Source organism: Xiphias gladius, chromosome 24 (assembly GCF_016859285.1).
Source record: "Xiphias gladius isolate SHS-SW01 ecotype Sanya breed wild chromosome 24, ASM1685928v1, whole genome shotgun sequence".
Classification (NCBI taxonomy): Eukaryota; Metazoa; Chordata; class Actinopteri; order Istiophoriformes; family Xiphiidae; genus Xiphias; species Xiphias gladius.
In genome coordinates this window covers 8,712,832-8,728,743 of record NC_053423.1, presented here as the reverse complement: position 1 = coordinate 8,728,743, position 15,912 = coordinate 8,712,832, and the positions used below count along the sequence as shown (strand labels likewise).

The following is a 15,912-nucleotide window of genomic DNA, read 5'->3' as shown; positions in this document are numbered from 1 at the left end:
AGAATAAAAAAATGGAATTCCTGACATACAGAATTAACCAGACAGAAAGTTTAGATCTTACAGTAGCTAAGTTAGATCAGAGCAGTGGTGAAGTGGTATGTACCTTGAGTTTCCACACACTGGTGGTGGACTTGTAGTCTTTCTCAAAAAAACAGCCAGTAAAGCATCCAAAGCTGAGTAATTTGTCCGGGGGCTGTCCCTGAGTCTCCACAATGTACCTCATCTGAAAGTACAACACAACTTAAAGTTACAGTGGGAGTCTAGGTTGACGGGTTTCAGTGATTTTTTACTCATTCATTTCTATATTGTGAACATATTATAATAGATCCTAACTCTTAAGATGATAATTATTTTAATAAAACATGAAACCAGATTCTCAAGAGCAAACTTCAAGTAGTACCATATCATATTGACTCATTCCGGGGTAGAGTAGAGTGCCAAGGTACAGGGTAGCAGCCATGCAGCCCAGAGACCACATATCTATGGCCTCTGTGAATGGAAGCCCCAAAATAATCTCTGGAGACCTGGGAGAGGACAAACAGCCATGATCACATAATCCATGAAAACTATTTCCACTATTCTGACAGGCATCCTCACTACTCACAGTTCGGAGCACTATGATTTCTACTACTGCTGGAGTATAACCCGTCACAAAGACATTGGTGATTTGTGCGGTTCCAGCTACTCACCGGTATGGACGGGTCTGAATGTATGAGCCCAGCTTGGCAGCTGACACATCACAGGCTAGGCCGAAGTCAATCACTTTGACTCTGTAGGGCGCCTGTAGATGGTCGACCAACATCACATTTTCCAGCTTGAGGTCTGCATGTATTATCCCAGAAGCCTTCAAGTGATCGAGTGCATTGGCGAGCTGAAAAGTTATTCAAGTCATTCATTTAATAATAATGTCAACAGTATTCCAGCAGTATCTATTTTCAAACTGTTTATTAATGCAGAGAGGAAAGCAGTAGGACATACCTGCAGGATAATAGGTCTGATCTGCTTCAGAAGAAGAGGCTTGAAACCTCTTTCCTTCATGAAGTCAGAAAGACTTTTGTCCAGGTGCTCAAATTCTAGGCAAACATGTCCTGTGTCTGTGAAAACCTGGTACCATCGAACAAGGTTGCATTTGTCCGAGTCCAGCGATTTGAGTTTCAAAAGGACATCCACCTGGGGATATATGACAGGTCACAGGCTGATTTTATATTTGCTCGACACACATAAACTTAGACAAGCCAACACATATCTGTAGGCATTTCTCCGAATACGGTCGGAGGAACCACTATACAAAGCATTATCACAAAAATGGTACAACTCATGTTTGATAGTATTCCCAGTTTCTTTCCTACCTCCTCGTTTGTCTGCTTGACATTAGAGCCGTGTATCTTTATCATTTTGATGGCCACGGTCTTCATGTCAGTCATCCTCAGGCATTTTACAACTTTGCCAAAGGTGCCTTGACCCAGGAAAGACTGCACCAGGTAGAAAGAGGAGTCGGAGGCCAGACGACCTCCCGTGACTGACTGGTCATCCTGGGCAGGTAGAGTCGAGAACATCTTTGAAGCCATCATAAGATAGGACACCTTCTGCTGGGAGCTCAAAGCTGAGAGGAAAGCAACAGAGGATGGATGTGGACACAATATTTACTCACAATGTAACTCTAGCAAAATAACATGACTATCACAGGGTCACTGGCTTCAACAACTGATATGGAAATCGTGGGACTCATTTTCTTAGTTAAGTCAAATTCAGAAGGTGCATATACAGTATATGAAACAAAAGGTCAAAAGTGCTACAATGTAGTGCTGTTTTGAAGAGAAATATCACTTTTTTTGTAAGAACAGAGATCGATCAACAAAATTATGATACTTACCAAGTGTGGCAGTTGATGTCTTGGGGAATTTCTTGGAAGTCTCTCCTCAAAAATGTTCTCAATAATTGTAAAGAGACCAAGTTCAGACAAATACAAGTCTGTTGCTTTTTTAAAACTCAGAGTTAAAAGGTTGACAAAATTTGTCTTCACTCTCCGAAGTTACAACACACTCTGGTCATCAAAGCTTGTTATTGTCTCAGAATGTTCCATATTCTGCTCTTTGATGTAATTCTGTTCTATGACATCACATTCTAAACAACAAAGGATCTAAATAAACTTTAGTGGTTAAATAAAGGTAATTATGATATACATTTTTATCAAAATCCTAAGTAGTCAGTGAAGGGTGGTTGCTTGATGCAACTCTCTACTCATAACGAACAAAAAGACTTCACTGTGCAATGATCTTTGATTTAATATATTCATAAAAAACAGTAACACTAATCTGCATTAAGCACTGACACTCAACTTGTTTTTTTTCAGTTTTTTTTTCTTTTACAAATAAACAGTACAGTAAACATTGTAACAATTTAACACAATTATCAGTTTAAAGGCTTCCAATTTAACATGATTTTGGCTCATTAACCTGAAATTTATTCACTGCTGAATTGACTTTACAAAGCACTGGGCATTGACATTTTAACACACCATAACTGCGTTTTTTTGGCCACTTGGGGGCAGCGGAAACAAGCTGTTAACACCACATTGACACATCTTCCATCTTTTAATGTTGACATGGAGATCTTGTTAGCAAACATCCATCCACGGTCGCTACCAACTCTTACTGGAAACTGTGTTGGCTCTTCAGCCGCTAAAACCTCATTTTATTTGTCGGCCTTCACCATAGTTTATTACAGTATAACATTTACAATGGTCAAAATACATGAAACCGTAACCGTCCCCCTTTTTTATTTTGTGACAAAATTGACCTCCAAACTGGAAATGTCCCTGGTTTTCATTTCAGAAATCTGGTCAAACTTTTCATCATTTTAATCATTAGTAAAACTGGAATAAGCTCTTTGTGTGGCTGCCTTTCATCGTCATGCATGGTAAATGACATAAAAAGTAAATATCTGTTCAAGTTAGTCATAACAGACTAACATCAGTGCCTAAAGATATTTAGTTCACAATATTGTAAGACAAGGAAATACAGCAAATTCTCACATTTGAGAAGCTGGAACCATCAAATTTTTGTCATTTCTGCTTGAAAAATCAATTAATGATTAAACGATTATCATAGAAAGGATGTGCCTGATTTTTGCAATGGTATGAAGGTGAAAAAAGGCAGTCCTTGAGGTTTTTTTTATGTGGGGGTTAAAGGACAAATCCGGATCAAAGAGAACTCAGAGATTCCTATCGCCTGTGCTGGAGGCCAGGGCAAAGCCATCCAGAGTAACTTTATCATTAGATAAGGTGTTTCTGAGGTGTTGGGGGCCAAGCAGAATAACTTCAGTTTTGTCTGAGTTTAACAGCAGAAAGTTGCTGGTCATCCGGGTCTTTATGTCCTTAAGGCAAGCTTGAAGTTTAGCTAACTGATTGGTTTCACCAGGCTTTATTGACAAATACAATTGGGTATCATCAGCATAGCAATGGAAGTTTATGGAGTGTTTCCTAATAATATTGCCTAAAGGAAGCCTATATAAGGTGAATAGAACTGGTCCAATCACAGAACCTTGTGGAATTCCGTGACTAACTTTTGAGTATATGGAGGATTTATCGTTAACGTACACAAACTGAAATTGATCTGATATGTAGGACCTAAACCAGCTTAGAGTGGTTCCTTTAAAGCCAATTAAATGGTCCAGTCTCTGTAATAGGATATGATGGTCAATGGTATCAAATGCAGCACTAAGGTCTAACAAGACAAGTACAGAGACAGGTCCTTTGTCCGATGCAGTAAGAAGGTCATTTGTAACTTTTACCAGTGCTGTCTCAGTGCTATGGTGCACTCTAAATCACTCTAACTCTAAATCACTCTAAATCCTGACTGAAAATCCTCAAATAAACTATTATCATGTAAAAAGTCACACAACTGGTTGGCAACAGCTTTCTCAAGGATCCTAGAGAGAAAGGGAAGGTTAGATATGGGTCTATGGTTGGCTAAGACATATGGATCAAGAGTAGGCTTTTTAAGAAGAGGTTTAATTACAGCTATTTTGAAGGACTGTGGTACATAGCCTGTTAATAAAGACATATTGATTATATCTAGTAAAGAGGCGCGAACTAAGGGTAAAACTTCTTTAAGCAGCCTAGTGGGGATGGGGTCTAAGAGACAAGTTGATGGTTTAGATGAAGACATTATGGAAGTTAGTTGGCGAAGGTCGATGGGAGAGAAACTGTCTAAGTATACATCAGGTTGCACAGCTGTTTCTAAGGTGCCTGTTTTTGAAGATAGGTCGGTGCCGGTTGAGGGCAGGAGGTGGTGAATTTTGTCTCTAATAGTTAGAATTTTATCATTAAAGCTATCATTTAGCTCATGAAATTGTCACTACTGAGAGCTATAGGAATACATGGATCAATAGAGCTATGAGTCTCCTTCAGCCTGGCTACAGTGCTGAAAAGAAACTGAGGGTTGTTTTTATTTTCCTCTATTAGGGATGAGTAATAGGCTGCTCTGGCATTACAGAAGGCCTTCCTATATGTTTTAAGACCATCATGCCAGGCCAGGTGGGATTCTTCCATTTTGGTAGAACGCCATATCCTTTCAAGTTTTGGCGTAGTTTGCTTTAATTTTTGGGTTTGAGAGTTAAACCATGGAGCTAACCTCCTTTGTTTTATTATCTTCTTTTTTAGAGGGGCAATAGAGTCGAGTGTCATTCTCATTAAGCCTGCAGCACTATCAACAAGATGGTCAACTCGGGAGGGAATAAAGTTTGCGTATGAGTCCTCTGTTAAATTTAACATGGCGGCAAATTAAGTGCTGATGGAATCAGTTCCTTAAATTTAGCTACAGCACTATCAGATAGACATCTAGAAGAGACATTTTTGCCTAATAGTTTGTAGTCCAGTAACAGGAATTCATAAGTTGAGTCTAACAATGCTAAATAAATGTAGTTCTAAGGCAACATTATCAGCATCCATATGAATATTGAAATCACTTACTATAATTACTTTATCTGTACTAAGGACTAAACTTGATAAAAACTCTGAGAATTCAGATTAAAATTCAGAGTATGGGCCAAGAGCACGGTACACCATAACGAATAGAATAGGCTTTAAAGTTTTCCACAATGGATGTGTAAGACTAAGAACCAGGCTTTCGAATGAGTTATAATTGAGTTTAGGTTTAGGGTTGATTAACAGGCTTGAGTTGAAAATGGCTGCAACTCCACCTCCTTGGTCGGTGCCTCGAGGAATGTGGGTATTATTATGACTGGGGGAGTGGATTCATTTAGGCTAACATATTCGTCATGACACAGCCAGGTTTCAGGGAGACTAAATGTATCTATATAATGATCTGATATTAGATGATTTACTAATTCGGTTTTGGATTAGAGCGATCTAATGCTTAAGAGTCCAGATTTAATTCTCCTATTTTGTTGTACTCCTGCAGTGGTGGAATTCTTTTTTATTAGATTTCTGTGTACAACTCCTCTTCTGTTTATTTTTGAGTTCATAAATTTAGGTGGTCGGGGGGCAAAACACAGTCTCTATGGGAGTTTGGGTGGGTGACTGCTCTACTGGAAACACAGAGAAGCGTGTAAGACTGCAACTCTGCCTCCTGGTCTCAACTCTGGGTTGTCAGGGTTCTGGTCTACTAAAATACTCAGTCAGATTTCTAGATATGAGAGCTGCTCCATCCAAAGTGGGATGTATGCCATCTCTCCTGATCAGACCAGGTCTTCCCCAAAAAGTCCGCCAGTTATCTACAAAGCCCACGTCGTTTGCTGGACACCACCTGGACAGCCAGCGGTTGAATGATGACATGCGGCCTGACATGTCATAGCTGGTCAGGCTAGGCAGGGGCCCAGAGAAAACTACAGAGTCCGACATTATCTTTGCAAATGTACACACCGACTCAACATTAATTTTTGTAACATCCGATTGGCGTAATCGGGTGTAGTTACCGCCGACGTGAATAACAATCTTACTATATTTAAGTTTATCCTTAGCCAGCAGTTTTAAATAGGATTCAACATCGCCCGCTCTGGCCCCAGTAATACATTTGACTACGGTCGCCGAAGTCGCTAACTTCACATTTCTCAAGATAGAGCTACTAATGACCGGGGTTGGTCTCTCAGCGGGTGTGCTGCTGAGTGTGGGGTATCTGTTTGAAATGTGAACTGGTTGGTTGTGAATCATGGGCTTCTGCTTAGGGCTACGCTTCTTGTTACCATGTACCATTAATGCTAAAGGAGACAGAGGAATAACTAAACATGAGAAACAGCGAGCAAGAGAGAGCAGGAGAGTGAGCAGGAGAGAGAGAAGCCATCGCTAACTGCTATAAGTAACTATTGGATGTAGAAGCGTGTAAACAACTGTGGAATAGCAAGGAAATCGCTAGCAGAAAGAGAGAGCGAAGAGTGCTTAAGCAGAACTAATGTCCGTTTAAATTTACGGCGGGTAAGTAGCCGCGGTAATGAAGTAAAATAGCTAAATTAACTGGGTTGAGGCAGAGCAGCAAAACTCACTACCAGTCACACAGAAGCTTTTTTTTGTTTTGTTTTTTTTATGCTATATAATGGAAAAGTAACACACACAAGGGGTTGTAGTGAGGTGCTCATCACTGCATACAGACTTGAGAGCAGAAAAAAAGTTTTGCATACTCTGGTTCAATATGCATTTTTCTGTTATTGAGACCAGAGTTGGGTTTTTTTTTTTGCTAAAAACAGCTTCCAATTGTTTTTGAGAGAGGTGAGAGTTAACTAAAGACTACAAAAAGTTGGAGTAAATATGGCGGCATTCTATCTCTAATGGGAGCATTTGCTAAAAATCGAAACCATTCTTGAATAATGGTGTGAAAGCAGTTGAAAAACTGAAGTCATTTATGTGATGTAAGTGTTAAGTGTATTTATGTTGAAGTTTGACTTTACAAAGCACTGCCATTTAGGCCCGTGACATTTTAACATGCCATAACTACATTTTTTTGGCCACTTGGGGGCAGCGGAAATAAGCTGTTAACACCACATTGACACATTTTCCATCTTTTAATGTTGATATTGAGATCTTGTTAGCAAACACCCATCCACGGTCGCTACCAACTCTTTAGCCGCTAAAAGCTCTAACTGTGTCTGTCTGCTGTTTGGGGCTGAGCAGGTAGCGTACAGTGGCTTTTTAGAGCTTTTTCACTGAAAACAGTTGCTCGGTGTGGCCGAAAACAAAAAAGAGTGAAGCGGGGAGGGTGAAGAAGTAAGTTGAACGGTAAAGTGAAGGAAAGGAGGAAAGAGAAGGAAGGGAAGTGAAGAAAAGAAGATGAGGCGAAAAATGTTAAGTCTTATTAGTTAAGTTCATTTTATCAGTCGGCCTTCACCGTAGTTTATTACAGTATAACAGTTACAATGGTAAAAATACATGAAACCAGAACGGTAACCCTTTTCTATTTTGTGACATATTGATCACAAAACTGGTGCTGGTTCATTCAGTGTGAAAAGATCCAAATAAAAGCATCAATACAATACACTTTGATTCAATACATTTTGATTCAGCCAATAATAAAGGAATATTTTTACTTTTCAAAAATAGAAAAGTGTGGCTAAAATCAATAAATTATATCCCCAATTTTGATTTCAAATACTGAATGGAAACGGTATTCATCCTGTTTTTACTGCAACTTTGGTAGTTTTACTCTCTCAGGGAGTGAAAGTTGTGTATGGTTCGAAGCCTGTATGTGATTGAGGCCATAATGAGCAAGCAAGACAGGTGGGTAACATAAACAGAAACTACAGACACAGTGTGCAAAGAGAGAAAAAAAAATACTTGGAAACTAAATACTTTTTCACGGTTGTACCGATCCCCCCCCCCCCCAAATTCATGTAGAATTTGGTTTGGCTCGGTATTTGTGTGTCAATTTAGCCAAATCTCTGATTCTTGTATCAGATTTCCAATAAGTATAGGTTAATCTTTACATTCCTAGAAATTAGGGATACTGTTTACATCGAGCTGCATATGGATTTTGATGTACGTTGTTTCACTCTTGACCTCTTAACTTTTCATGACTCTTCTTCCACATGACACCTGGATATAGTTTGTACCTAAAATCTACAGTAAAATCCCAAGTTTTAAAAATAGCTTTCTTTAAAAACTTCTTGAACTTTAATTTGTCCAGCATTGAAAGGTTCTAATATTATCACAGCAGAAACGAGGATTCCCTCCCCTCCCTGTCAGGCTTTGTTTGGGGACACCAGTGAATGCGGCGTTTAAGTGTTACTGTATGTGATATGCTGAGCAAAGAGTGGCATGTGCGTCTTACGAATAGCAGACACTTGACTGTTGTTTACCATCTCCCATGTGGCAAAGAAGTTCACGGATAATCCCATTTGTTTTATCACTGAAATAACCTGCACTATCCTACCTAAAAGATACATAATGGGACACAGGTGGCTTATCCTTCTAAAGTAAAAATCTTCCAAAACTGCAATAAAAATCAGACACTCGAGATCTGTTCAAATGAGGGGGCAGCTTTGGAAACTGTCTTGCTTGCAGAGCTATTTTCAATCTGGCCGTGAAGTGGGGCGTAGCGGTTTTCAGTGGTGCCTCCCTTTCGAGTGCTCATCACGTGACTGAACGAACAGAACCCTCGCCATGTCGGAAATTTCACAAAGAGCAAAGCCTTCTGGTTTGGGTCAATATGTGACTGCAATGAACCCATTCTAAAGTTTCCTGTGATGGTTGACAAATTCCTATTAGCATGACCATTAAATCTGCATCTACTGATGGTTTATGGTGCCGTTAACACCTTCAAATGTGGGAAAATTCTATAAACATCATCCAATTCTAATCACGTAGGAGAAACAAACTGGGTGGTGACTTGTTGCTTTAATACATGTATTGGTAGGTCAATACTAAGGTGCAGATGCTGAGGAGTGATTACTATTTGCATATCCCTCAAGAAGATTCGAAATTGCACGATTTCATGCGTGTGGAAAAAAGCAGCAGCTTTGTTCGGTGTGTCAGAAGAAACATTAAACAGTGAATTAAGCTGTTATTGTTACATTGTGATTATTTGCATTGGACTATTATTTATTGATGAATTCTGATGGAAATGTGCATCAGTGTTGAACATGCATTTTGGTTTTCCTTTCTTTTGGAACAGTATAATTCAGAGCTGCCGCTAACAAATTTCCTATTACTTATGAATCTGCCATTTACGGTTTACTCTGTAGATTGTCAGGAAATAGTGCATCACAATTTCCCAGTAATAATCTACGAAATATTAAGAATTTGTAATCATGCTATTGACTTGTGTGTGTGTAAGTCTGTGTGCATATACACACAGTATACCCTTGATGCAAATATATGCACGTTAGGATCAGAAAGGTTACGTTAATTTTTTTATTATTTAAAGACACAACAAGCAAACATTCAGGTTTTAAACACAGTCACGTTGCGGCAGAGCGACAGAGAAATATTGAAGCTGACAACAAATCAAGCTTCAATACATATCGACTCGCCTCTTCTTCTCCTTCCCTCCTCTGAAGACAATGCAGGACCTCTTTCTTTTATGAGTTAAACAGGGATCAGAGGTTCTTTTTCTAAGCTGCATGTCTTCATCATCAGATGCTTTTCTTTTCAGATTTGAACAAGCATCGCTCTTGGTCTGGGTGCTGCTTGAAGGACGTGCACTGTGGTGGTGGTGCTCGGCAGGGCTGCTCCTCTGACCACATTGAACAGGGGGAGCGTGGGTAGAATCCCGGCTTCTGCCGCGAGCGGATCTGCCTGCATGGCATTTTCTGCCCCTCTTCCTCTTGTGATGAGGCCTCTTGCAGGGGTCAGAGTCAGAGTCTTCACTATGGGCCATCTTCCTCTTAACCCTTGCCGAGACACAACTCTGGGTCCGGCTGCTGGACGGACCTGCAGAGCTTTTCTGGGACTTTCCGTCATCATGGGACCTCTCATAGCGGCGAGACTTTGTGTTTTGAGGTCCTGTATCGTTTATATTCCCATCTTCATCATCAACCTTTCTCTTCATCCCTGACCTATCTGAACCCCTGGTCTGGGTGCTGGTGCAGGGAAGTGGGTTGATGCAGTCTGGCTGGACCACGCTGTTCCCCTCAGCATGAGGAGGAGGGTTCTGCTGGATGGGGGAGGCAGCGCTGGAGGGGGGCTTCTGCTGTGACCCACACACAGCTTTCCCAGTGTCAGAAGTTGGGATTTCGTTTTGACAGAAGTCCACCATATTGAAGCAGGACCTAACACTGCAAGACAATGAATCTTTTCATCAGCCAAGTTTATCAACCACGTGGGATAAGTAAGATATAGAAAATATATATACACATATACATATGACCCCTACATGGCCTATAGTGAAAATGTATCCTCTGCACCATCAACATCAACAAAAGCACAAGCGGAACATTAATTGCAAAAAATAACTTATAATATGTTAAGAATATTTAATCAAATCCAGGTATTGACTTACTGCTCACTGAGGTGCTGCATGCAGACAAGGTGGCCCATGCTGGCGAACGGATGCTCCAGCACCTGTCTTGGTGTAAACCGTATGGCAGCATCCAGCTGAAGCATTCCCTTCAGCATGTCCACAAACATCAGGAGATCAATCAGTTCTGCAACCATATCTGCAGCATTTTGAGTATCGATGACCTGGATCTAAAACATGAGTAAATAACAATAACAAAGGTCAGGTGTGTCTTCAGTTACCTCCAGGGGCCGATAAAAACCTCTCCTGGAGATTTTTGAGTGTATTTTAAGGATGCTTCAAAAATAAGTTCATGTTCAAAATTTTACAGTGAAGGATCACAAAGAACACCTACACGCAGGAGGTCATCCAGAGATTTTAACTTGATCTTCCTGGTTTCCATCGGCTGGATCCCCAATTCTCTGTGGATCTTTCCTGGTGTCTGAACGGACAGTGTACTTGTAAGCAATGATATTCTGAGTGCATCAAACTTGGACTAACAGACAGACACAACCCAGTATTTTATGGTATGGCAGAAATGTGAGAAAGAAAAGGGAACATTTGAACCCAACAGGTGTTTTTGAGAATAAAAAAATGGAATTCCTGACATACAGAATTAACCAGACAGAAAGTTTAGATCTAACAGTAGCTAAGTTAGATCAGAGCAGTGGTGAAGTGGTAGGTACCTTGAGTTTCCACACACTGGTGGTGGACTTGTAGTCTCTCTCGAAAAAACAGCCAGTAAAGCATCCAAAGCTGAGCAATTTGTCCGGGGGCTGTCCCTGAGTCTCCACAATGTACCTCATCTGAAAGTACAACACAACTTAAAGTTACAGTGGGAGTCTAGGTTGAAGGGTTTCAGTGATTTTTTTACTGATTCATTTCTATATTATGAACATATTATAATAGATCCTAACTCTTAAGATGATAATTACTTTAATAAAACATGAAACCAGATTCTCAAGAGCAAACTTCAAGTAGTACCATATCATATTGACTCATTCCGGGGTAGAGTAGAGTGCCAAGGTACAGGGTAGCAGCCATGCAGCCCAGAGACCACATATCTATAGCCTCTGTGAATGGAAGCCCCAAAATAATCTCTGGAGACCTGGGAGAGGACAAACAACCATGATCACATTATCCATGAAAACTATTTCCACTATTCTGACAGGCATCCTCACTACTCACAGTTCGGAGCACTATGATTTCTACTACTGCTGGAGTATAACCCGTCACAAAGACATTGGTGATTTGTGCGGTTCCAGCTACTCACCGGTATGGACGGGTCTGAATGTATGAGCCCCGCTTGGCAGCTGACACGTCACAGGCTAGCCCGAAGTCAATCACTTTGACTCTGTAGGGCGCCTGTAGATGGTCGACCAACATCACATTCTCCAGCTTGAGGTCTGCATGTATTATCCCAGAAGCCTTCAAGTGATCGAGTGCATTGGCGAGCTGAAAAGTTATTAAAGTCATTCATTTAATAATAATGTCAACATTATTCCAGCAGTATCTATTTTCAAACTGTTTATTAATGCAGAGAGGAAAGCAGTAGGACATACCTGCAGGATAATAGGTCTGATCTGCTTCAGAAGAAGAGGCTTGAAACCTCTTTCCTTCATGAAGTCAGAAAGACTTTTGTCCAGGTGCTCAAATTCTAGGCAAACATGTCCTGTGTCTGTGAAAACCTGGTACCATCGAACAAGGTTGCATTTGTCCGAGTCCAGCGATTTGAGTTTCAAAAGGACATCCACCTGGGGATATATGACAGGTCACAGGCTGATTTTATATTTGCTCGACACACATAAACTTAGACAAGCCAACACATAACTGTAGGCATTTCTCCGAATACGGTCGGAGGAACCACTATACAAAGCATTATCACAAAAATGGTACAACTCATGTTTGATAGTATTCCTAGTTTCTTTCCTACCTCCTCGTTTGTCTGCTTGACATTAGAGCCGTGTATCTTTATCATTTTGATGGCCACGGTCTTCATGTCAGTCATCCTCAGGCATTTTACAACTTTGCCAAAGGTCCCCTGACCCAGGAAAGACTGCACCAGGTAGAAAGAGGAGTCGGAGGCCAGACACCCTCCCGTGACTGACTGGTCATCCTGGGCAGGTAGAGTCGAGGACGTCTTTGAAGCCATCATCAGATAGGACACCTTCTGCTGGGAGCTCAAAGCTGAGAGGAAAGCAAAAGAGGATGGATGTGGACACAATATTTACTCACAATGTAACTCTAGCAAAATAACATCACTATCACAGGGTCACTGGCCTCAACAACTGATATGGAAATCGTGGGACTCATTTTCTTAGTTAAGTCAAATTCAGAAGGTGCATATACAGTATATGAAACAAAAGGTCAAAAGTGCTACAATGTAGTGCTGTTTTGAAGAGAAATATCACTTTTTTTGTAAGAACAGAGATCGATCAGCAAACTTATGATACTTACCAAGTGTGGCAGTTGATGTCTTGGGAAATTTCTTGGAAGTCTCTCCTCAAAAATGTTCTCAATAATTGTAAAGAGACCAAGTTCAGACAAATACAAGTCTGTTGCTTTTTTAAAACTCAGAGTTAAAAGGTTGACAAAATTTGTCTTCACTCTCCGAAGTTACAACACACTCTGGTCATCAAAGCTTGTTATTGTCTCAGAATGTTCCATATTCTGCTCTTTGATGTAATTCTGTTCTATGACATCACATTCTAAACAACAAAGGATCTAAATAAACTTTAGTGGTTAAATAAAGGTAATTATGATATACATTTTTATCAAAATCCTAAGTAGTCAGTGAAGGGTGGTTGCTTGATGCAACTCTCTACTCATAACGAACAAAAAGACTTCACTGTGCAATGATGTTTGATTTAATATTTTCATAAATAACAGTAACACTAATCTGCATTAAGCACTGACACTCAACTTGTTTTTTTTCAGTTTTTTTTTTTTCTTTTACAAATAAACAGTACAGTAAACATTTTAACAATTTAAAACAATTATCAGCTTAAAGGCTTCCAATTTAACATGATTTTGGCTCATTAACCTGAAATTTATTCACTGCTGAATTGACTTTACAAAGCACTGCCATTTAGGCCCGTGACATTTTAACATGCCATAACTACGTTTTTTTGGCCACTTGGGGGCAGCGCAAACAAGCTGTTAACACCACATTGACACATCTTCCATCTTTTAATGTTGATATTGAGATCTTGTTAGCAAACATCCATCCACGGTCGCTACCAACTCTTATTGGAAACTGTGTTGGCTCTTTAGCCGCTAAAAGCTCTAACTGTGTCTGTCTGCTGTTTGGTGCTGAGCAGGTAGCGTACAGTGGCTTTTTAGAGCTTTTTCACTGAAAACAGTTGCTCGGTGTGGCCGAAAACAAAAAAGAGTGAAGCGGGGAGGGTGAAGAAGTAAGTTGAACGGTAAAGTGAAGGAAAGGAGGAAAGAGAAGGAAGGGTAGTGAAGAAAAGAAGATGAGGCGAAAAATGTTAAGTCTTATTAGTTAAGTTCATTTTATCAGTCGGCCTTCACCGTAGTTTATTACAGTATAACAGTTACAATGGTAATAATACATGAAACCAGAACTGTCCCCCTTTTCTATTCTGTGACATATTGATCACAAAATTGGTGCTGGTTCATTCAGTGTGAAAAGATCCAAATAAAAGCATCAATACAATACACTTTGATTCAATACATTTTGATTCAGCCAATAATAAAGGAATATTTTTCCTTTTCAAAAATAGAAAAGTGTGGCTAAAATCAATAAATTATATCCCCAATTTTGATTTCAAATACTGAATGGAAACGGTATTCATCCTGTTTTTACTGCAACTTTGGTCGTTTTACTCTCTCAGGGAGTGAAAGTTGTGGATGGTTCGAAGCCTGTACGTGATTGAGGCCATGAGCGAGCAAGACAGGTGGGTAACATAAACAGAAACTACAGACACAGTGTGCAAAGAGAGAAAAAAATATACTTGGAAACTAAATAATTTTTCACGGTTGTACCGATTTTTTCCCCCCCAAAATTCATGTAGAATTTGGTTTGGCTCGGTAGTTGTGTGCCAATTTAGCCAAATCTCTGATTCTTGTATCCGATTTCCAATAAGTATAGGTTAATCTTTACATTCCTAGAAATTGGGGATACTGTTTACATCGAGCTGCATATGGATTTTGATTTACGTTGTTTCACTCTTGACCTCTTAACTTTTCATGACTCTTCTTCCACATGACACCTGGATATAGTTTGTACCTAAAATCTACAGTAAAATCCCAAGTTTTAAAAATAGCTTTCTTTAAAAACTTCTTGAACTTTAATTTGTCCAGCATTGAAAGGTTCTAATATTATCACAGCAGAAACGAGGATTCCCTCCCCTCCCTGTCAGGCTTTGTTTGGGGACACCAGTGAATGCGGCGTTTAAGTGTTACTGTATGTGATATGCTGAGCAAAGAGTGGCATGTGCGTCTTACGAATAGCAGACACTTGACTGTTGTTTACCATCTCCCATGTGGCAAAGAAGTTCACGGATAATCCCATTTGTTTTATCACTGAAATAACCTGCACTATCCTACCTAAAAGATACATAATGGGACACAGGTGGCTTATCCTTCTAAAGTAAAAATCTTCCAAAACTGCAATAAAAATCAGCAACTTGAGATCTGTTCAAATGAGGGGGCAGTTTTGGAAACTGTCTTGCTTGCAGAGCTATTTTCAATCTGGCCGTGAAGTGGGGCGTAGCGGTTTTCAGTGGTGCCTCCCTTTCGAGTGCTCATCACCTGACTGAACGAACAGAACCCTCGCCATGTCGGAAATTTCACAAAGAGCAAAGCCTTCTGGTTTGGGTCAATATGTGACTGCAATGAACCCATTCTAAAGTTTCCTGTGATGGTTGACAAATTCCTATTAGCATGACCATTAAATCTGCATCTACTGATGGTTTATGGTGCCGTTAACACCTTCAAATGTGGGAAAATTCTATAAACATCATCCAATTCTAATCACGTAGGAGAAACAAACTGGGTGGTGACTTGTTGCTTTAATACATGTATTGGTAGGTCAATACTAAGGTGCAGATGCTGAGGAGTGATTACTATTTGCATATCCCTCCAGAAGATTCGAAATTGCACGATTTCATGCGTGTGGAAAAAAGCAGCAGCTTTGTTCGGTGTGTCAGAGGAAACGTTAAACAGTGAATTAAGCTGTTATTGTTACATTGTGATTATTTGCATTGGACTATTATTTATTGATGAATTCTGATGGAAATGTGCATCAGTGTTGAACATGCATTTTGGTTTTCCTTTCTTTTGGAACAGTATAATTCAGAGCTGCCGCTAACAAATTTCCTATTACTTATGAATCTGCCATTTACGGTTTACTCTGTAGATTGTCAGGAAATAGTGCATCACAATTTCCCAGTAATAATCTACGAAATATTAAGAATTTGTAATCATGCTATTGACTTGTGTG

General features: G+C 39.9%; 2 protein-coding genes across 2 annotated transcripts; both read right to left on the bottom strand.

Moving 5' to 3' along the window:
• Positions 1–376: 376 nt before the first annotated feature.
• Positions 377–1,568, bottom strand: LOC120786405 (homeodomain-interacting protein kinase 1-like). The gene is made up of 4 exons (XM_040121846.1): positions 1,350–1,568; positions 979–1,170; positions 690–871; positions 377–524 (listed from the first exon to the last, which is right to left on the bottom strand). Exons 1-4 carry the CDS (start codon positions 1,566–1,568, stop codon positions 377–379), a joined length of 741 nt encoding a protein of 246 aa, XP_039977780.1.
• A 7,893-nt stretch (positions 1,569–9,461) lies between these two features.
• Positions 9,462–15,249, bottom strand: LOC120786404 (homeodomain-interacting protein kinase 2-like). The gene is made up of 9 exons (XM_040121845.1): positions 15,222–15,249; positions 12,379–12,632; positions 12,008–12,199; positions 11,719–11,900; positions 11,430–11,553; positions 11,132–11,251; positions 10,801–10,941; positions 10,449–10,636; positions 9,462–10,224 (listed from the first exon to the last, which is right to left on the bottom strand). The coding sequence occupies exons 1-9, from the start codon at positions 15,247–15,249 to the stop codon at positions 9,462–9,464; spliced, it is 1,992 nt and encodes a 663-aa protein (XP_039977779.1).
• Positions 15,250–15,912: the final 663 nt, after the last annotated feature.

Coding starts and splice junctions, on each gene's coding strand:
- LOC120786405 (XM_040121846.1), bottom strand. CDS start 1,568: ATGGCTTCAAAGATGTTCTCGACTCTACCTGCCCAGGATGACCAGTCA. Junction 1,171..1,349: donor TCAAGCAGACAAACGAGGAG/GTAGGAAAGAAA, acceptor ATATATCCCCAG/GTGGATGTCCTTTTGAAACT. Junction 872..978: donor TCAGACCTATTATCCTGCAG/GTATGTCCTACT, acceptor ATAACTTTTCAG/CTCGCCAATGCACTCGATCA.
- LOC120786404 (XM_040121845.1), bottom strand. CDS start 15,249: ATGGCGAGGGTTCTGTTCGTTCAGTCAG. Junction 12,200..12,378: donor TCAAGCAGACAAACGAGGAG/GTAGGAAAGAAA, acceptor ATATATCCCCAG/GTGGATGTCCTTTTGAAACT. Junction 10,225..10,448: donor ATGCAGCACCTCAGTGAGCA/GTAAGTCAATAC, acceptor ATTGTCTTGCAG/TGTTAGGTCCTGCTTCAATA.